Consider the following 23,155-nt stretch of genomic DNA (forward strand, 5'->3'; position numbering starts at 1 on the left):
ATATCATTCTATGTCTGTCTCTTTCCTTCTGACAAGCTTCATTCTCCATGATAACCTCCAGATCCATCCACATAGCAGCAAATTGCATGATTTCATCTTTTCTTACAGCTGAGTAGTATTCCATTGTGCTTATTTATTATTGTTTCTTTTTCCAGTCATCTGTTCTTGAACACATGGATTGTTTGAAGATTTTGGCTATTTTGAATAGTGCTGCAATGAATATAGGAACACAAATATCTTTTTTTTAATAAAGTAATTTGGGGCTAGAGTGATAGCACAGTGGGTAGGGCGTTTGCCTTTCATGCAACCACCCCGGGTTCGATTCCCAGCATCCCATATGGTCCCCTGAGCACCACCAGGAGTAATTCCTGAGTGCAGAGGGGAGTAACCCCTGTGCATCACTGGGTGTGACCCAAAAAGAAAAGAAAAAATAAATAAATAAATAAATAAATAAAGTAATTCCACTTCTTGGCTCTTGGTGTAGATGCTAAGAAGTGGAATTGCTGTGTTGTGTGTGAAATTTAATGTTTAGTTTTTGAGAAAGGTCTATATTATTTTCTAAAAGAGTTGAAGCAGTGAGTGAAGGTTTCTTTATCCCCATATCTATACTACCACTGGTCTTATTCTTTTCTTTTCTTTTCTTTCCTTTTCTTTTCTTTTCTTTTTTTTTTTTTTGATGCATGCCAATCTCATAGGTCTGAGGTTATTTTATTGTTGTTTCTATTTGCATTTCCCTCATGATAAATGATGCAGAGTATATTTTTATATACCTGTTAGTCATCTGTATGGCTTATGTGAAGAAATTCTGTTCACTCTCATCCCCATTTTATTGATAGGATTGATTCTTTTATTTTTGTTATGTTTTAAAGATGCTTTATATGTCTTGGATATTAATTCTTTATGAGATTAGTGGTAGGCAAATATTTTCCACCAGTCTGTGGAGTTTCTTTTTATTTTGGCCATCTTTTTTTTTTTTTTTGGTGTGGTGCAGAAGCTTCTTAATTTGTTCTATTAGTCCTATTTGATTATCTTTGTTTTCATTTGCTTGGCAAAAGACATCAAATCAGTGAAGATGCCTCTAGATTCAATGTCATGAAGGATTTTCTTTATGTTTTCCTCAATATAAGTTATGGATTTGGGTCTAATCTTGAGGTCTTTAACTCATTTTAAATTGTGAGAGCACATCTCTGGATCTCCGACCACAAGCAAGGACCACGCAGGAATGCAATTAGCAAGCAGGTAGTTTATTGAGCTGGCTAGTCAGGGTCAAGCCATCAGGCAAGACCCCAAACTTCTTCAAAGGGGATCTTATATAGACCTTCACTGGCCATTACAGCAAAGCCCGCACATTTCATAGCCAATAAATTTGTAACAACATATACTTTCTTAACCAATCAATTTAAAAGTACATCACTCCTTAACCTATAGATTCAAAGATCAGCATTTACGTACATAGGCAGTGTGGCTAGTGGGCATCTGGTAACTCGGACATTTGATTATCACCTGGCTCCCTTGATTCTCAGCTCATGGCTTCTGCATTCCGGTGGCGGATAAGGGAAAAGTTCCTAACAGAGGTAACAGATAAGGAAGGGCCATCCCAACAGGGAAGAGTCAAAGAATGGTTTCCGAATTTACATCCCAGCAAGGAAGAGTCAACAAATGGTTTCAGAATTTATATCCCAATAAGGAATGATTTCACTCTAAAGCTCTACTAGGGAGGGGGCAGGAAAGGGAGAGTTACTAATTAGTAGCGTTTTAACTCTGGAATCTCCCTCAGGGTCCCTAGGGACCTTACAAAATGATCTTTTGTGCATGGTGTGAGATAAGTTTCTGTGCTCATTTTTTTCACATGTAACTGGAACCATTTTCCCAGCACCTTTTATTTCCTTTCCACTTCATACTCTTAGCTCCTTTGTCCAAGTTTAGATGACCAAACATGAGTGTCACCAAACATGATGATCTGTCTCTTGGTTCTAAATTACATTCTATTGGTCTGAGAGTCTGTTTTGATTACCATATTGTCTGAGACCATATTGGTCTGAGAGTCTGTCTGGATTACCATACCATCTTGATCAGAATTTTATTGTAAAGTTCAGAAAATAAAAACCTCCCATACTCTTTTTCCTTCAAAGACCTAGGTGCATTTGCATATAAATTCAGGGTACTTTTAAATGTGACCTAAGAAGACTATGCTGGTGGGGTCTGAAACCCTCTCTGTTGAGCACCCAACCCCCATTGTGCTGCAAGCCTTTGTTCTTAGAAGCATGAGGCCTGATAGAAGAAAGCTAAGTATGAACCAGCTGTGATGCTCTGAACAGTGATGGTGATGTTTGCGGCCCTCTTGATCAAGGGCCAGAAGGTTGGGTTGAAGAGACCTTCAGATCTTGATGTGGTGGCCTTTAGCTGGTCTTTCCCTCTCCTATCCAAAATGAATGCTGGGTTCATTATAAGAATAAAATTGTTTCTGTGTTTACTGTGCTCAGAACAGTCCCTAACACTGAATGTGTATCCAAAAAATAAATGAGAGGGGGTGGTCTCTCTCCCATGCATTCCATGGTTTTAAGCCACTTCCCCACCCCCGCCTGCAGCTGTAGCCAACAGATGCATGAAGGAGGGAACAGGGCCGCCAGGCTGGTTGGTGACCAATTGCAGTTTAAACTAATCTTGTCTCCCTCTGCTTCCTTCCAGTCTCACCCACTCCCATATTCCTCCTGTCCCTCATGTTAGTCTCTCCGTGTTCCATCTTGCAGCTTTAGTGAAGAGCTTAACTTCCCATCATTGGGAGAGCAACTACACTTAGGTCAGATAGCACAATCAACATATGTTAAACCCTTCCTTCTGGGCAAAGATCTACTAGGAGATATGATCAAGGGCCTGTTTTTATCTAAAGACATATTTCTTCTTTCCTTAGTCCATAAACAATCATTTTAGATTTACTTACTTAATAATCTTTCTAGTCATTGTGTATGGACTCAGGAAGAGATATAATAATCTTATAGGGTGGCTCTCCCAGAGTCATCTCGCTATAGATTCTAGATTACAGTGCTCAGGCCAGATAATTCTTTTCTAACCCTAGCAAGGTCCTTATCCGGTTGTTACTCTTCAAATCATGATAGAATTTGTCCATGACCATGCTCTTAACTTATAGTTAAATAGTATTATGGCACTTGCCCTGTCTTGTTTCGATGCCAGGGTAACTCACAGCTTGCCCTGGATCCATCCAGTTCCTTCATTGGTACCCTGCTTCTGGGGTGCTAGAAACTAAGTGCAACTGAGGCTTAAGTCGAGTAAGTATCACAGATGCCCAGAAGTTATTTGGAATCAATTAACTCCCAAGTTACAAAATCATAGCATAACTGTCTTTCTGTGTCTATACAAAAAGGACATTGCTCTAAAGTAAGCTAAGCAATGCACATAATGAACCGAGAAAAGAGATATTTCACTTACAAATACAAATCCAGAGATCTGAAGAGTTTGACTTTACAAGTCACTTTACAAGTCACTGCTTAAGGGAAATGAGTGATTAACAGAGGGGAAGCAGAACACAAAGGAGAAGTTAAAGATGAATACCAAGGAAATGGGAGTGCTTTGGGAGCATTGTGATGGGTATTACTCAGTAAACCTAAGCTCCTTGTGGGGGAGGAGAAAGCACAAAGCAATGTTATCCTACAGTTCTTAAAAGCATGAGCCTTGAGATAAGAAAAAGAGGTAAGAACCAGCTATGATGGGCAGAGAAGGTTCAGCAGGTTGAGACAGAACTAGGTCTAGAAAAAGAGGACTGTGATCATCAATACTTAAAGTCTGACCTAATTCCAACAAAGAATGAGTCAAATAAAACTTTTTACATTTGAAACTCCAACAATCTAGATCAAAATATTTCAAGGGTAAAAAGATTTCATTTTCCTAATAAGTCTTTTTCTTTCTCTTGTCTAATATGGTACAATTTTAAAATACTTATATCAGACTTGCAAATCAGGTTTAAAATCATCAAATAAAAATGTCCATCAGCCCATCAAATCTACATCAGAGCTAATCCTCGTTTACTAATTTCACTCTCTTCTCTCCACTTTCTGAATTCTAAGACATTTTCTCAGCTGGCATATTTTGATCATCTTATTCGCCATCATTTTATGTATTTTTCAAACTACCTTGAAAGCTGGATTCAGGTTTCTTGCCTTTTTTGGATGGTATGTGTTTTAAGATGAGAATGGAATAGAAATAGGCTTTTTAAAACATTTCCATGTGTTTCTGAAGGTCAAAACACCCCTTCCCCCACAATACTTTGAGTGCTGAGAAATCCCCTCTCTCATCCATTCCTGTCAAATCAGGATCCTGGCCTCTTAGGTCCTCTATTCCTCACTCAACTGGTCCCATTTTAGCCTTCCTGGATACTTGCTAGTTATGCTGCCTGAGACTTGCCAGCCTCACCTGGATTGGTTATCTTTGACAGTGCACTCACTGTGTGATCTCTATAAACACCTTTCTCTCATGAGAAATGCATCCTGATTCTTCCCATTTTCTCTCTCAGGGCTGACCTTCTGCTCAGTTTCAGAGAACTCTTGTCATTAACTTCCAGCTCTGAGTCATAACAGTCTTGCTTTACATCTAGACTAGACTTCTCCTGTCTAGTCATAGCTTGTTGTCCGTGAGAAGCTTCTGTACCAGCATCTCACTCATTGGGAGCTTTTGCAGTAGGAGCTTGTGCCAAGCCCTAAGATTCTGAAAGAAGAAATGACTGAGCCAGGGCAGCTTCTTCCAGGGTCTGGGAGCAGTGGTGTGGCCATACAAGGTTTGATGCATGGAGAAAGAGAGGCATAGGATTTGGGGGCCAGAAAACCTCAGTCAGATTCCTGACAATTCCCAGCAACCCATAGTCATTAACAAGTGATCAAGCTTCTAAATTAAAGTTTTCTTATAGAGAAAAAGTGATAGCAATATATGTCCCCCACTTTCAGGAGAACAGGCTTTGTCAGGTATCCAGTGTATCTGGACAAAGTAGCCATTGTGCATGATTAGTCTTCCAGCAGAGAAGGCCCTGACTGCTCTCTCCTCCAGCCAGAAAGTTGCACATAGAGATGCCAAGTGCATGTGGCTGAATCTAAAGCAACTCACATGTTATACAAGGTCTAGAAGCTGGTTCTCAGTCTATAGAGCATCTGACAATCAGTTATCAGCAGCCACACATCTTAGCACCTCCAGTTTCCCTTCTTTTTAAATGACTGTGCTTTGGATATAAGGGGGTTCCCTAAGAATAAAGGAGAGTTCAATGTAGACACTTAAATCATTTGATTTTCAGCTCATTAAAATAAAGACTTTTCAGTGAAGTTTAATTATATGCTTTGGGAAACATGTGAACAGATTCTAGAAAATAGGTATCTGGGGTTTGAACAAACAGACCATTGTGCTACCCGACAACTCTTTGTCTACCAGTCCTTCCTAATGTTCATGTCCTGCCCCTTTTGTATCCTTCTCTGGAGATTCTGTGTTATGCTCCCAGTGCTGAATTTGTCTCTTCTACCAGCAAAGAGCTATAGCAAGGGGCAAATGTATAAAGTAATGAGTCCAGTGGAGAAAGAATAGCAACCTGAAAACCAGGAAATTCACTGAAGGGAAAAGATTCCCACACACTGGAAGTGTTTCAGTGTGATCCTGGGAGTCTTTGTGATTTCTGAAAAACAGCACTGCCAAGTAGTGAACATTCTAAATCGACTTTCCCCCCAAGGCAGGATTCAACCCAAACCTCCATAACTAGAGGAGAGAACAATATTGGTTAACATTTCTACTATGCGGTTGGCTCATAGATACATTGCATAAGCACAAACATACAAAGTCCTATAAAACTCCATGAAATCCCTCTTTCAGAATTCCATCTAGGATGAGTGACTTGAAGTTTGCATAGCTGTCATCTGCCCTTCTTGTCCAACATGTCAGGTCATGTTGGCATCTTAGTTGTCCTGTGTAGGAAAAGACATGCACCTGCTCTTTGTTGGTTTTTTTTTTTAATACATGGGCTTTGGCCTGAAGACAACTGAGGAAAAAAAATAACTGAAGACAACTATAAAAATGAAATCTGGGGATCCCCACAGCTTATAACATAATAGAGCCTCTTCTCCCACCCAGCAGGTCTGAGGTGGGGAGGCTATGAAGTCATGGGAGCTTATACTTGCACTTTGAAGACCCCTCTATGGCCCATATGGAGCAGAACCAGAGGAGAAGCATAATCTAGACAGACAGACCAGTCCCACAGGGACAAGCTAAGCTGACCCAAGGCCCTCTACTAGTCCCCCACTGGCAACAAGTAACAAAGAATGTGCCCACTTGCCAGATGTCACTGCACCTTTTTGGAAATGTAGAAGGTCTTTCTGGGACCAGGAACTAATTGCAGGGGCTGTTCTCACAGAAGGAACTGTCATCATTGTCACTCAGCATCTCTAAGAGTCACTGGCATGGTCCAACATGTGGAGAATACTGATGTCTTCCTTGTTGGATTTCTTTGCTCTGAATTCTTTGCTCTTGAGACCAGGGCGCCCAAGCCTTCCACTAGACACTTTTACCCTCAAGGGATTATATTTATGTTCTTTTAATGTGCCTTAATTCAAAGATCTTACTAGTTCAGTGGCTTTTTTTTTTCCTGATAGAAATACATAGAATGAAGCCAACAGGCTATGAGCTCACAGCCTGGTTTGGACTCTATCTAAACTAAATCACAGCCCGAACTGATTACTTGGCTTTCCCCACACTTTGGGATGAAATCTGTTTATCTCTGAAGTTGGGGAAACCATAGCCGTGTTTTAAGCTCTAGGGAAGGACTTATAGAAGACTTAGTAGTCAGTCTCTAACCTGGGAATTCAGTTCCTACAATGTGCTACTGATCTGACTAGATGACCAGAGACAGTATATCAAGTGCTCCTGGCCATGTTCTTGTCCACCAGTCCTTCCAGAAAAGATACTTCCTTTACAGGGGGAGTTCTCTGTGATCCTGTGAATATGAAATACAGTCCTGTTTCCATCTCACATATATGTACACACACAAAGGGGGGGAAGAGAGAGAGAGAGAGATAGAGAGAGAGAGCTGCCAGGCAAATGCTTTATCTTTGGTGGAGGTAGATAGCATCTTGGGAAAGAACTGTCATAGCATTTGCTCCCAGTGCATCCTAGTGTCCTGGTTTTTGGGCCTGAAAATACCACTGATATTTTGACTCAGTGTGCCTTGACTGTCCCAATAGAGTGAAATGGGTACAGAGTGCTGGGGTGTCTTTGGGACTGAGATTCTGGAGGATAGAGTCTCTCCTGAAAATCCCTGACTCTCCTGCATGTCACCTATTTAAGAATTATAAATCTGGGCCCATCCAGCAGGATATTCCCAGGTGTCCCAAGACCAGCCCACTCTATCCCCAGGGCAGCCCAAGGCTTTAAGTCTCAGCCTCTTACAAATGATCCTAAGAACAAAGAGAAGCCCATCCCAATGGCTGCCATGGGAGTACCCTGTCTCATCCTTTCCTGCTTCCATGTTGTGGCTTGAATACATGAGGGGTGCAAAGTGCCCCTACAATATCCAAAATCCCTTCCCCATAGTGAGGTGATGCCTGCCCTGCCTCCTGGGTCTAAGGATGCCCCCATTAGTCCTGATGGAGACACAATTTTTAATAAAACATGAATGTTTAAGAGGACTTCAGTCCTCTTGCACTCAAAGATATTTCACAATTCCTTCTTTCCTTTTGCTTTCTTTCTATCCTTTTCTCAGAAGACAATTTCTCATCTTCCCTTATAGTTTTTGCATAGAAAAAGTCATTTTTAAAACTTTTTTATTGCTGGGGAGTCACACCTAGTGGTAATGGGGAGGCTGGAGAGGGGTCCTGGCCACTCCTGTCATTGCTCAGAACCAATAGTGCTCAGGGGGAAACTCATTTTAGATAGGTTTATTTTGCTCTTAGTAAACACATTTGTGGTGATAGGGAAAGTAAATTTTCTATTAATCTACATTCTGGAAAAACCTACATTTTAAATTTTTTTATTGTTTTTTATTTTTGGATCATACCTGGCAATACACAGGGGTTACTCCTGACTCTGTACTCAGGAATTACTCCTGGCAGTGCTCAGGGGACCATATGGGATGCTGGGAATTGAACCCGGGTTGGCTGCGTGCAAGACAAACACTCTACCCATGGTGCTATCACTCCAGCCCCTAAAATGATTTTCTTAAACATCAAATCCAAGCCAGAAAGATAGGATAGCAGGTAAGTCTTACATATGACTGACCCTGACTCAACCCCCAGTACCACAAATGGTCTCCTGAGCAACACTAGAAGTGACCCCAGAGCAGAGAGCCTGAAGGGAATAAGTCCTGAGTATCATCGATATGGCCAAAAAACTAAAAACAGAAGAAAAATCAGATCTAAACTAGCTTTCCATTAAATAATGATAGATATTAATAACCATATATATTAAAATGAATAAATAAATGCTGTTAATATACCATGTGAATATTTGCATCCTCCACCACCACAGAATTATGTGTATTTGGAGTAGTTTCAATGCCCAGATTAACGGCGAGTTGCTAATGTGGGGAACATGGACATCACTGAGGACCTGGATCAACAGGGCTGATTAGTGGGCAGATTATGTCAATGCCCAATCCTGTACAGCACACAGACTCCACACAGCACCCAGGGGTGAGCAGAATTGCAGGCACCTACACCCAGGAGTCTTCCTTGTTCTGTCCATAGCTGTTCTTGTCTTCAGAAACTTCAGCCTCCTTCTGGGGGTTGGCTCTTGTCTTTGCATAGACTATAATCCCCTGAGAGCAAGGATGCATGCCTCAACTTCTCTGATGAGTAGCTCCGAAAAAACTGACACATTCTAGCCAAGCTTCCAAATGACAGGGCTTATGACAGGTACAAGGAAACAAAAGAATGCACCCGTGCAAAGAGGAATCTAGAAAGTGACTTGACTGTGAAGTGTGTGCTTGACATCTCAGGAGGACTGGGGACTTCCCCTTCCTTCGGGGCCCTCACCCCACCATCCTATGCTGAGGGTCTGGGCAAGAAGAATCTATTGTGTCCCTCCCTCTCCCACCTGCTGTGATACATTCTTTACCTCCACCTCCAGACCACCTCCTCCCACCATCTTCTACCAGGGAATGTTTGGACAGCAGGAGAAACTCTCAGAACACCTACGGGGTCTGTCTTTCCTCCCCCTTCACTTCACTCCACTGTCCTGATTCTCCCTTCCCCACTATATCCTTCCCTTTTTCGGATTCATTCAGGATCTCCTTCTAGCAACTCACATTGCCTCTCCAACATACAGTTTTCCAACCTTTTCCCCACCCAGACACCCTCAGCTGCTGCTACAGGAGGCTCAGGTCAGACTGTGTCCTTCCCACAAACATTTTCTCTTACATGAGCCTGTAGCTGCTGCACCTGTGTCCCTAAGCACATCCCTATCTGACATGTGACAGTCTGTCAGTGAGTCCACATTGAGCCGACAGCTGGCATTTCCACTCAGCCTCTCCACATCTTCTCGGGCGCCTTGCTGAGCATCTTTGTGCCTCTTCATCTGTAGCTGAGAGTGATGGTAGCTGAATTCAGAACACGGGCTTTGTGTGAAGAGTGAGTGAGCTTTTAGAATGTGGGATGCCACCATGACAGCCTGCAGTGAGTATGCCTGGGTTAGGGAGCATCCAGAGAAGCTGTCTTTGGTAATCATCCCCGGAGCTCTCTCTTCCCCAGGAAACTGAGCTGGACCCTGGATCTGATCCCTCCAGCCCACCCTTCCACGGCACGTGAGGTCTGATAGCCTTACCTAGCTATTGACTTCTTTCCCGAAGGACTGAAATTATTTTCCTTTAGACCTTTATTTCAACACAGGCATTATCGATCCTATGCTGGAGATGTGAGAACTAAGCTCAGATAGGTGAATGAACTTGTTTTAGAAGTCACCTGCTGAGAAAACAAAAGGTCTTCAATTCCACCCAAGGCAAGCCCTCTACGGCCATCTCTGATCTCGTCCAAATTGAACCTGGGAGTGAGAGAGAAGAAGGACCCCTGAGAGAAGGTGGATGCTGCATGCTACCACCTGGGCAGAGCCCCCCAGACCGTCTCCTTTCAGAACCCATGTCCTCTACCCACACCTGCCCCCCAAGCAGAGATTCTTATAACCTCACCGCATGTAGCCACTGGCAGACACCACCCAGGAAGTCCTCTACCCAGTTTCTCCCAGAGTGGCTGTGGGACTGCTCTGGAACCCATCTCGCCATGTTGGAAGCACTAAGCTTGTGGACTTAGGCTGGAAGCTAACTTGGAGCTAGAACAGGGTTAGCTGGCTGCTCGAGCCAGGAAGCAGAAACCCTGACACCCAAGAGACTAGAACAGTTTATTGGAATGGCCACATGCCGGCCACTCACCCACCCAGGAGGCACCCACAGTGGCTCAAGAGTCAGTTCTGGTCTGCACACCAGACAATGAAAAATGGACCATGATCCACTGAGCAGTTGCTGGGGAGAAAACGTTGACCACTGCATCTGCTTGAACCACAAGACAGTGGCCTGGTGTTCACATACATGACAAGAATGTCCTTGAACCTTGCCTTCCTGAATCCTGGCCAGATGATTGAAAGATGGTCCACACTGGGTAGCATGCCCGGCTTCCCCACCAGTCAAACCTCAGGCTGGACACATGACAGTATGTCAAAGAAGACATACTGTGAAGGCTGGCTGTGAGGAGAGGACTTCTATGACAGAAGAGGATGCAGCTGAGCTCCTGTGGCTTCACAGCCTGGAGAGTCTGTGGAGTGAGGAAGGATGAAGTAAAGTGACATGGGGGTGCACAAGTGGATACAGACATACAGGGAAGATAGGGACCTGGTGTGACAATGTGTGACCAGAAGGCCCCTCTCAGTGGGGTATCCATCCAAAAACCTGCCCTGAAGTAACCTGCCTGAGGACAGGGAGCAGCCTTTGGAGTGCCAAGATATGTCCCAGATTTCCAGAGGACCTTAGTTCATGGCCACCCACTCCAGGTTAGGCCACTCACAATATCCAGGAATCTGGGACAGATGCCAGTCCCACTGCTCTACTGAGAACCAATTCATGTCTTCCCACCTTGCTCTTGGGAACTTCCCATAAGTGGGGAGGAGCACAGGACCTCAAAGGATACTAGCCTTTCCTGGATCAGTGGTGCTGAGAAAGAGAGAATCTTTATACAGTCCTGGCTGGCAGCTTTTCAAATACAATGCTGCCCCTCCTCCTCCAAAGGCCTTCTGAGTATTTTAGGGCATTGGTTTGGTTGGCTTCCCTGAGTCTTCTCTAAGTTGAATGTCCCCAAATGTTTTCCTCCTCCGCTGCCACCCATCTCTCTCAAACACACAGTTGAAGCCCTTTCGCCTCGGTGCACCTTCCAAACTGATGCGAACAGCCCACTTCCACCTCCCCAGAACCAGGCACTGAGGAATCCCAGTAGACAGTGGGTTTCCTGGCAGGAGGCCTAAAGCCAGTACATGTGAGAGGCTGAACAGTTTCAGGACATCGAGAGGCATTTCACTCCAGTCTTTCTTACCCATTCTGGGCCATGCTCTTGTCTTTCATTTCATATTTCAGAGCATCTCTTTCTTTGCCCCTTGAGGCAATTTTGCCAGATTTGTTCTTAATACAAAGGCCATGAGATGTAACCAGTGCTTCTCTAGCAGACAGCCTGATATTCTATACATGAATGAATCCTTAGTTCGGGCAACAGTTTCCACCAGAGTGAAGTCACCCTGGCAAACCAAGCTGGCAGACCACCCCTCACACCCATTTATGTAAAGTTAGTGCACTTTAGTTAAACCTTCTCTAAACACTTCTGAGTCTTTTGAGGAAACAATCATGGGTTTCCTCCTCCAGAGAAATGGGATGGAGATTGAGTCCAAGAGCAAATATCATCTTTTGGGATTCCACTACAAGAACACATCTGGACTTTAGGCCATGACTTGATGACCAGGTCACCTAGGGGCCATCCAAGCCTTGTGAGCATTGTCCTGGGTACAAGAGTCTCTGAGAACCTAAGAAGGCTGGGCAGGCACCTGAGCAGCCTCTGATCAACCTTTTACTCTACCTTCATCCACCCTCGGATGAAGGTCAGGTCTCTTCTGTCCTGCTCAGCTCCCCTTCTTGACTTTTTCCTTGAATTCTTTGTTAAGAGTCTCTTTTCTCAGGGAAATGTGGTTTACCGATTTCAGAGCCAGCACATAGGGGAACACATTACAGCAGGGTTGGCTGTGAGGTCGACTGTTCTCTTACTAACCTAGAAGCAGGAAGCCGTGTGTCAGTGAGATTTAGAAACCATCCTGTGAATGTTATTTTATTTTATTTTCCAGGGGAGAGGAGCAATAGTACAATAGAGCACTGGCGTTGCACATGGCTGACCTGGGTTCAATCCCTAGCATCCCATATGGTCCCCCAAGCCCTGCCAGGAATGATTCCTAAGTGCAGTGCCAGGAATAAGCTCTGAGCACCACAGACGTGGTCCAAAAACAAGCAAAAATGTTACCATATTTGACAGGGATTGAACCTAGAGCTTCACACATACAAAAATTCCCTACTGCTGAGCAACCTCCCCAGACCTATGTCTGTGGCCTTGACACAGAACTCTAATGAAATTTCACTGCACTTTCAAACTGTCTCCTTCACTGTTCCTCACTTGACAAAGCACCAAGAAGTCCATCAGTAAATTAAATTGCTTACACAGGAACAAATGAATTCCTGTCTCTTAATGAAAATAAACCTGTCCTGACATGAGAGATAGGTTAGATGAAAGGTTTCAAGGGTAATTATTTATTGATAATAAGGCTGTTTCATAGAGGTTAGCATCAAAAAACTTTTGATACCATCTTAGCTGTCTGTGTCCAAATGAGCACCATGACTTTGCTATGTGAGTCTGTTCCCTGATCTGTAAAATAAGAACACTTGAACGATGATCAATATTTTCCTAAATACTTTTTAAAAACTAAGTGTGGAAAATCATTTCTAGATTTGAGCCCCCCAAAAAAGAGATCAAATGGGGGTGAGAGAGAGATGATAGTAGGAAGGGAGAAGTTTCCAGAACTATTTTTATTTGCTTGAGGTACTGAAAGAAGAAAAAGAATAAACTGAAATAAAAAGTGACACATATGATTATTGTCAATAAAAGAAAAGATGGGATTTGGTGGAAAAACAGAAGACAGGAAGTGCCCTTCCCACACCCCCATGAAGGATTGTTCAGAGAATTCTGATTATATAGGATGTGAATGAAGTACAGAATCTTTTTATTTCTCCAGAGTAGGAAAAAAATGCTTGCTTTATAACATAAGATAAAGGATTAAAAATAATAATAAAAGCTCTGCAAACCTGGCAAACCTGAAATAAATACACAACAACGGGAGCAAGAGTTCGGCTGCACAGGAAAGCCTGGAACCTTGACCCTGAGCATTTCGAGCTCTTCTGTACTGGACGACCTGTTTCTCCTAATGCTTTCTGAAGTCTGGAGGGGAAACTAGGCACCTTCTCTTTGTTTTATGTCCTCTCTAACACATGCGGCTTGAAGCTCTCCGTTAACTCTGTGACTTCCTAACCTCACCTCACTACCCTGGGCCCCTCTGAATACTCACACAGATGTACATTTCTCACCCAATACAGCAACTCTGGGTCCCAAATATCTGAGCCCCAGTGTTCTCAGACCTGAGAGAACAAAGTCTGTCTTGGTCTTGTAACCACTCTCCCTTTTCCCTGTCTGCTTGAAAGCACAGAGCATGGGTTTATGCATGCATGGCTGTGAGGAGGGGTAGCATCCCTGTAGGAATAGTCCTTGTGGCCCTGTAGATTGCCTGTCTCTGTCTCCAGTACAATCCAACTGAGCTCCTGGGCTTGAAAAATTTGTCGTTGTCAAACCAGAAGCCTTTGCAAAGAATCCCCTCTTTGCCTCACCCTAGGCAACACACTCCAACCAAGACCACCAGCTCCAGCATCCAAAGCTTGACCTCTTAGCCTTACATTGGTTTTGGTTGCAAATGCTTCCCTTTCTTAGAGGCAAGGGATACTAATAAGAACACTAAGAGTCACATAGGGACTCTCATTCCTGCCCATCCCAACCATGGTCCCAGGCCAGAAAGAAGTCCATTGCAACCCTAGGTCCATGAATCTTTCAAAGAACTCTTTTCACAACATATTACATGCCTTAGTGCTCAAGTTGATCAACTAAAGGTGAGTACATCCTTGCAGGCCCTGGGCCTCAGTGCCCCAGCCCCATGTGAGGTCGCTGCATGTTGATGCCCCCTCATCCCCAACCCCTGTGCACAGGGAGAGCTGTGGTTGAGTGCAGACTGGCCCCTGCGTGTGCCCCTTCAACGCGTCAGGATAGGAGGTCAGAAGGGTGGTTTCTTGTTGCCTTGAGTCAGCTGCATCAGTCACCTTTTGTATTTTTTTTTTTGCATGGGTCCTCGAGTCCAATTCCAATTCTGCCTCCGCTCCCCAGCCTTTGTTTAGCCGCTCCTCTGCTGCTGGACGTGCATGTGCTCCGGCAGCAGGTTCCCACGGACACACCCCGTTAAATGAGTGGGACGTCAGGATGTGCTAGGTACGTTCGGCCGCACTGGGCAGGAGTCTACGCTGATGTTCCTGGGATGCCCTCGGTGACAGCAGTTCAGTGTGGCAACCAGGGCTCCGAGTCAGGTGTCCACACCCCATCCCCCACTGCCACTCCCTCCCATCTGACAGTCAGGTAGCATGATGAACAGGGATGCCTCGTATGTTCAGACTTCGAGGCAGCATGACTGAAGCAAACAGCGAGCTGCATGCAGCATGAATAATGCAGGCACAGCCACCAAATTCTCCCTGTACTGCAACCCTAAGTTCGTGGAAATGAGCCCAGTAAAGACCATACTCAGCCTCAGCTCTGTGTGGGGTCTGGTCACCTTGTACTGTCACCTCCCCCTTAGAGTCAGCACAGAGATACCCAGAATCAAGGGGTAGGGCATTGTGGATATTCTGGTGTTTGTTAGGGGTAACCAGAAGCTGATTATAGACACGTCATCCTCTAAGCCAAATTGACGCCCATAACTCAACCTGATACCAAAGAGTTGTAGAGTAAGTGCAGCATCCTAATGGACTTTATGGGTATGTGACAGGTGATTGGAAAGAGTAGAACAGATTGAGTTCGAGTTCCTACACCCACCAAATCACAGGCTATCTTCGCCTGTGGCTCCCCCAAGCAGTTCCTAGGATTCCCTGTCTCTGTCTCCCAAGGTCCCCCATAGTTAAAGCTCTGAGTGTTATCTTCACAATGAATCACATTTGATTTATTATTGACCTGAGCCTAATCTAGTCCCAAAGGTTATTTGAATCATTCCCCCCAAAAAACAAAGAAGTGTGAAAGATCATTTGAAGGGTACTTTGAGAACTCTTTTTCACTTGTTTTTGAGTCTATTTGTGGAAGAAAAGTTCTTGGAGACTTTGTTCACCAGTTACATGTTATCAGAAAGCAAGTCTTCCACCACTATGTGCTCCAACCAGCAGGATGGCTGAGTGATTTTAAATGTGTAGGCTTTCCTAATCCCAGCATGTCCTAGCCATCACATGTAGAAGTCACTCACTGAATTCTACAGGAATTTGAAGGGGAGACAAGTGCCCAAATGCTTCCAGAGAGCTGGCAGAGAGGGCTGGCAGGGTGGGAACTGGAGCTTTGGGGAAGGAACATGGGCAAACCCTGAACCCTGAAAACTCAATACTGGTTCTTAGAACAAGTTTAGAGGCCAGAACAATAGCACAACCGATAGGGTCCTTGCCTTGAACACCCAGGTTCAATCCCTGGCATCCTATATGATTCCCTGAGCCTGCCAGGAGTGATCCCAGAGCTCAGAGCCAAGAGTAAGCCCTGTAGCACTACCTATGTCCCCCAAAACAAAACAAATATAAAAAACTAAATTCACATTATTTATAGTCACCGAAAGTCAAAAGCTACAGGATTTTGTATTCCTTGCACTTCAGTACATATATTTAAATTAGGAGGCAGAAGGGGGTGTAGATTCCTTTTAGTGACTTGGTTTCTTTCTAGTTGGAAAGAAAACTGCAAGAGTGTAGTATAAGAATCAGTTTTTATATATGTCTCCATTTTTTTTGAGACTTGTTGTTACTGTGTTTGGCATATTGAATACATCATGGGTAGCTTGCCAGGCTTTGCCGTGCAGGCGAGATACTCTCGGTAGCTTGCCGGGCTCTCCGAGCAGGTGGAAGAATCGAACCCAGCTCGACTAGGGCTGGTTGCACGCAAGGCAAATGCCCTACCACTGTGCTATTGCTCCAGATATATATATATATATATATATATATGTACATATATATAATTATTTTTGCACCCCTATAACCTTTTGCATCCCATTTATATAAATTTTCTAAATAATATTTTATGAATAAAGGAATATTTTTAGAACCATGTATCTTTAGACAAAAAGGGGAAATGTCTTTCAATTAAGCTTTCTGTAGAAGTGGGCCATAGGTTTTAATGAATGTGACCTATAACATTACATTCTGTTCCTATAGCCCTGCCTTCACCTTACATTTTTATGATTTCTTTCAAAATTAAGGGAATTCATTAAAAATTACACATTTTTATGTTTTGTTCTACTGTCAAATCCCCTTGCTATGAAACAAAGGAATATAAATGTCATCACTGAAACAACTCTCCTTGAAATTCTTGCAAGAACCCCAAGTATATCTGTTTAATTTTTTTATATTATTATTCCAAATGTTCAGTGAGTACTTTTTCCCCTGCATCTGGTAGCTACTAAGCTCCAAATGAGGCATGTTTGACTCAAAATCACTCTGTCTTATTGGGGTCAGTTCAATTAAATCTGATGAGCAACACGGACAATTCCAAATATAGCCCAAACTTGCCACCCATGTAACTATGATTTTTAAAATAAGCAATTGATCCCATTAAGATGAGAGACTGTCAGTGTCTTCTATATACGTTTATTTTCCAGATAAGTGCTGAAAAACCTGGTCCTTACCTGTCCTAGGTGCCTGACCTACCCCCTTTCCTTTGGGGACACACTGGCAGCTTACTCTGCACCTTGAGAACACATATTTGTGTGTGTGTTGACTTCCTGGGGCTCCTTGAAGTGTGTACTGACCCATTGCTAAAGAGATCCAGACATTCTGGGTTTCCTATTGCAATGATAATGACATGTACTAAATGTCATCATAAAGGGAGGTACAGTGTATATCTCCTGTTCATCAGAGGGGATCCCCACTATGCAGGAAACTCCCTCATTTTGAATATTTTCCTTGGGGCCAGAGTAATAGTCCATTGGGTAAGGCATTTGCCTTGCACACAGAAGGTCTGGGTTTGATTCCCAGCATCCCATATGGTACCCTGAACCCGTCAGGAGTAATTCCTGAGTAAATATCTAGGAGTAAACCCTGAACATCGTTGAGTGTGGCCCTAAAACAAGAACACAACCAATAAATATTCTCCTTAATATAACTATGTATTAAGTCCCCGTGTTTATTTTTAAATAAGAAGTAGTATGATGATGGAATGTGGAGGGCACACTTTAGATATTTTAATAAATAATTAAGCAATAACACAACTTCAGTCTATAGATTTTGCTTTTTGCAAGTGTGGTCCTAAAACAAGAACACAACCAATAAATATTCTTCTTAATGTAACTATTTATTAAGTCCCCATGTTTATTTTCAAATAAGAAGTAGTATGATGATAGAATGTGGAGGGCACACTTCTAGATATTCTCATGAATAATTAAGCAATAACATAACTTCAGTCTATAGATTTTGCTTTTTGCTACCCTGTGTCAGGGCTGGAGCGATAGCACAGCAGGTAGGGCATCTGCCTTATATGCGGCTGACTTGGGTTCGGTTCCTCCGCCCCTCTCGGAGAGCCCAGCAAGCTACCAATAGTATCCTGCCCACATGCAGAGCCTGGCAAGCTTCCTGTGGTGTATTCAATATGCCACAGTAAAAACAGTAACAACAAGTCTCACAATGGAGACATTACTGGTGCCCGCTGGAGCAAATTGATGAACAACGGGAGGACAGTGCAGACAGTGCTACCCTGTGTCAGTGTTGAGATTTTTCAAAGGGGAGAAATAAAGATAAAAGTAGGTGCTATGTCTTAGGGAAGGACAAATAAGCAGCTAACTTGAAAAGCAAGGTGGTGGGGCTTCACATCTTTGTAACATGTGCCAGAGTCATACAGCTTTTGTCTTTTCATATTTTGTGCATGAACATTAAGCTCCTTTTTCAGTCTCATGACTTCCCTGTAGATGTGATCAGGGAGGATTCCTCTCTAGGTCCAGACCAAATGTTTCTTCTGGTGATAAATCACAAGGAGAAAGCTGTGAGAGCATAAAAGTGGTTCAGGGAGGCTTGGGGGACTCTTTGATGTTTTATATGTGCAAAGGCAGCAGAAACTTAACTGGTTCCTATTCCAAAAGGGCTGCTTCCAAGTAATCAAAATCAAATGACCTGACTGAGTGGTCCTGGCTTCTTTCTTTCTTTCTTTCTTTCTTTCTTTCTTTCTTTCTTTCTTTCTTTCTTCCTTGAAGCTTCCTAAATCCTGCCAGACTAAACCCTGTTTAGAACATTTAAATATTAATAATGTTTAAAATATTTTATTATGGGGTCCAGAGAACTAGCACAGGAACTTGACTCCCGATGCCACATGATCCTGGAGCATTGCCAGTAATGATTCCTGAGCACAGAGCTAGGAGGAAGCCCTGAACACTATTGGATGTGACCCCAAAATCAAAAAAAGAAAAAACTTTATTTGATTGTCCATCATCATCTTTCAGTGCCATCCAAGGCCAATTTTTCCAGCCAGATAATATGATGCCATACCAAAAATCATTTTCTTTTGATATTACTTAAATCCCAAAGTTAATGCAAGTCCTAAGAAAAATGAGGAATTCATAAATATTTCTCTCTTAAATATATCCAGGAGGCAACCCATGGAGTGTCCAGAATTATTTATTCAGAGTGATTTTACCAATAACCCTTTTGGAGTAAAAGAGAACAAAGCCCATGAAGCACACATTTTCTTTAACTTAACTTTACATCACTAACCGTAGGAACTTAAAATAGACTTGGCACGGTGGTTTGTGTGGCCACAGGGAAGTCAGGAGACAGCTAAGCCCTGTGCTTTTACGTGGCACTTCTGTGCTGTCAACCTGGGTCTGCCTTCCAGGCAGTTTCCATGGAAACCCAGTCAATCTCTCTGCCATCTCCGAACCCAAGCTGTGCAGCGCATGCTGCGGTCTGATTTTATCCATGGGGAATTTTGATTATCCCACATGGGCCTCCCTTCATGGAAAAGATGTGCTCTTAGAAGGGTAGATGCAAATCGAATTTTTGTGAGTCGATTTTACAGCGCCTGTTATCAAGGGTCCTGGAGCTACTGCTCCAGCTGAGAAGCCAAGGCCTCTTTGGTTCCGGGAATAATCACTTCCCCATTCACTGACTTCAGAAAAATGGTACTTTTTGAGAGATTTTTTTGTCAAGATTTCTTAAAGCGAGAAAATCTGTAGGTAAATCTAAGAGTTTTTTTTTTTTTTTTGAAAGCCTGAAAGTCTTGAACATTATGTAAAATGTATACCTGCCTCCTTGAGAAAAAAAGAATAGAGATGCCCCACTAGGCTTCCGGCTGTGATCCAGAGCACTACCTAGAGATGAGAATGCCAAACTACTTTCTCCAAAAGAGGTTATTCTGGAAGGAAGTTAATAGCAGACTGGGGTACCTTGGAGATTCCTAGGTAGAGATCACTGCAGGAGGTATTGAGTCAGCTCAGCATCCTCAGAACAGGGCAGAAAGCAGAGTCTCTAAGCCAGAGACCACACAGAGCCCTCAGCAAATCCGGCCTCTCCTCCAGCCTCCACATATGCATCAGACCTGGTTTCAGCTCCCCAGAGAAGCATGAATCTTAGCAGATTTAATTCTGAGATGCAAGAATGAGATTTGATCCCATGCACATAACAGGGAAGATGGGGGAAGGCAGGAATATTTTTAAAAAATCTTTTTTTAAAAAAAGGGGCTGAAGTGATAGCACAGCGGATAGGGCAATTGCCTTGCACATAGCCAACCTGGGTTCGATTCCCAGGATTCCATATGGTCCCCTGAGCACCGCCAGGAGTAATTCCTGAGTGCAAAGCCAGGAGTAACCCCTGTGCATCGCCAGGTGTGACCCAACATACAAAAAAAAAATGTTTAAAAGGCCTCTAGCGACTAGAGAAATAATACAGCAGGTACGGTGCTTGCCTTGAAGGAATCTGACCCACAGAGCCCTGAGTAAGCATAGTGGGGTGTACCCCAAAAACAAAAAAGAAAGACCTCTTTATATGCTCGCTATATATTCTTTATTTTGCTCAAACAATATAAGGTCTGAAAGCATGCCAAATCAATATTTCAATATTTTGTTATGGTATAAAGGACATTTGAAACATGTCTTTTCAAATCAAAGGTGCACTTATAAGTTCCTTCAACACCTGAAAACTACTCTAAATCTTTCTCTTTTTAAATAATAGAATCTAGATTTTACTTGTATTATTTGGATGACGATGCCTTGCTTTAAATTTGAAAAGAATATGTCAGTCTTCTTCCACCCTCAATAAGAGAAAATGAAAAAATATATATATCTTCTCATGTTAAAATGAATCTATTTTAAAATAGATTTGTACTAAGTGCTTAATTTAGGAAGTGTTTAGATTTGAGAGTTTGGTGGTGGTGGTGGTGGTGGTGGTGGTGGTGGTGGTGGTGGTGGTGGTGGTTTTTCACAAAAAGTAAGGCCAAGTATATGTTATTGGCTAGTAGGAAACATTTCTGTTTCTTGATACATTTTCAAAACAGAAACTTACATGGAGACTAGCTTCTCTGGATGGAATTATTATTGTTACTTTCAATTTTTTCTGACTCTGTGAGCATTCTGGGTTTAGGCTTATCCACATGAGGTATCATTAGGGAAATCAGCTTCTTAAATTTAGTCATTTAAGTTATTATTTAGAAAATAGCTACTTAGCAGTTGACAGGAGAGTCTTCCCATTGAACTTTAAGTGTACATAAACGGCTCTTACTTTAGCAATAATCCGGTCAACCTCAGATTTGGAATTGCTGTTCTTGATACCTCAATACGGTTTTAAACACTTCATTGCTGTACCTCAAGATGCTATTTTTAAAATCCTGACTTTGCTTATGCACACCAACCATTTCTCTATTGCCTTTTCACTCTCTCTTTTATTCTCCCATAGAACAAACTGAAAATTAAGCTTTCGCCTTTTATTTGATATGAAAATGGACAGTTCCTATACTCTGGTACCTAGAGTCACAGTCTGACACTTAGGACTAAAAGCAAATTCCACAATTTCTAAGTACCAAAAGTTGTTTTCCTATCCAAATGTCAAAATGGCTTTCACACTCTTGACAGCAGTCCAATTTCATTCTCTCCATCTCCCTGCCCCTCTTGGAGCTGGTGTTGAGGAGGGTCGTTAGAAAAAGGAAGTCACTTGCTGACCTGGTCTCCACATCCAATATCCATGGTGACTTTCTGAGTAGAAGCTGACATCTCTCATAGAAGCAATAGACATGTATTAAAGATTTAAGCCTTTGATTTCTTTTACCTTGTTAGGAATTCAGGTGCTCAGGGAATAGGAATGGGGCCTCAGGGTATGATCAAAGGTTATGATTAGGTTCAGATATCACTTACTAAATCCCTGGAGCCAGTTATTTTCAGAAAGTTCCACTTTTCAAAAAAAAAAAGAAGAAGAATGTTTTTTCCTTAATGTTTATGCCACTGGTGGATCAGTTGCAACTGAAATTCTTAAAAGAACAATGTCCTCGCCATGTGAACTGGTAACTCTTGAGATGGCATAGTTAAGGAGTTAGATGAAGGACAATAGGGGGCAAATTTTGTGTGTGCACGGCATGTGCCCTCCCATTACAGAAATGACAATGTTGTCCTTTGAAACTGGATGAGGTTTCCTAGTCAGGTTTAAATGAAGCATTGAAAAACCCTTGAACTGACCAAAGTATATCAGACGACTTCACCTGGCTGATCATAAGAGATCTACATTGTATGCAAGTCTTTAGACATAGTAAGTATTTAAGTCCCATTAGACCTATGTGAGTGCCCCCCAAAAAGTCTGAAAGAAGATTGACCCCATTCTCAAAGTCTGGGACAGTACATCCCACACTGGAAATGGATCTACCAGTTAGGTAGGATTGTCAAGAGGCAGTTAGACATGAGCCCCTAAAGCCTCTGGTGTTTTGAGGGTTCACTAGTACTCTTAGAGCACTGAGTATCCATCTCCTTGCACATTAATCTTGCTTCCTAGCTAGTCTGGTGCCTTTGTAACTGGTCTTGGCTGAAGATGAAGTTAATAATAAGGAAAGGAAATATGGAGTATATGAAGGAGATCAACTCTGGAGTAAATATCCTACTGACCAAAGGTCTAGAGCAATAGACCTAGTGAGTAGAGCCTGTTGAATCCAAAGTAGTTACTGAAATGCATGACCCTTCGGAAAAGGGTCTTTGAGCTGAGAAGGAAGAAGGTGATCAAAGGTTTATGCCTGGCAGTGACTAAGAAGCCAGGAACTTCCAGCTCAGTTTCTCACCTCTCAAGTAAAGAGGTTGAGCATTAAAAAAAAAAAATCACTTTTTGGATAACCAAAAAGAGTACTTACACAGGGGATTTTATTTCTTTTGAGTAAATTACTCAATTTGCATTTTTAATTGTAGGTGCCCCACCCCTGGCTGTGACGGCTCTGGGCACATTACCGGCAATTACGCTTCTCATCGAAGGTAGGTAGAGGGGGCTCCTCTGCTCCTCACACTGCTCCTTCTCCTTTGCCTTCACTAACATCAGGCTTGGGGCATGCTCAGTTTGCCTCCTCTGATCCATGGAGTATCTGGAGATCAAATCACCACGCACAGCTGTCTTCCTTTGGTCTTCGTAAGGAAGCGAATTTGCACATTTAGAGCCACCCACTTCTCTTGGAGAGCTCTCACACTGTGCAGCCAACTCCATCTGCAGGAGACATCTTGACAATAATCCCACAGCACATCTTCTCCATAGAAAAGTAATAAAGGAAGGAGAGGTCCAAAGGCGTCCCCTAAAGACCACAGTGACCCAGACACCAGGGAA

General features: G+C 42.9%; 1 protein-coding gene across 22 annotated transcripts in view; it reads left to right on the forward strand.

Moving 5' to 3' along the window:
* Window positions 1-23,155, forward strand: part of MYT1L (myelin transcription factor 1 like) — a 501,918-nt gene that overhangs the window by 436,343 nt on the left and 42,420 nt on the right. For 21 of the 22 annotated variants that reach the window (XM_056128242.1, XM_056128237.1, XM_056128238.1 and 18 more), the window contains one exon: window positions 22,750-22,812. The exons of the other annotated variant lie outside the window; for it this stretch is intronic. In XM_056128242.1, coding sequence (XP_055984217.1) covers window positions 22,750-22,812 — 63 coding nt within the window. The remainder of the gene's footprint in view (window positions 1-22,749; window positions 22,813-23,155) is intronic. 22 annotated transcript variants of the gene reach the window in all.

This window comes from Sorex fumeus, unplaced genomic scaffold (genome assembly GCF_029834395.1).
Source record: "Sorex fumeus unplaced genomic scaffold, SorFum_2.1 ptg000006l, whole genome shotgun sequence".
NCBI lineage: Eukaryota > Metazoa > Chordata > Mammalia > Eulipotyphla > Soricidae > Sorex > Sorex fumeus.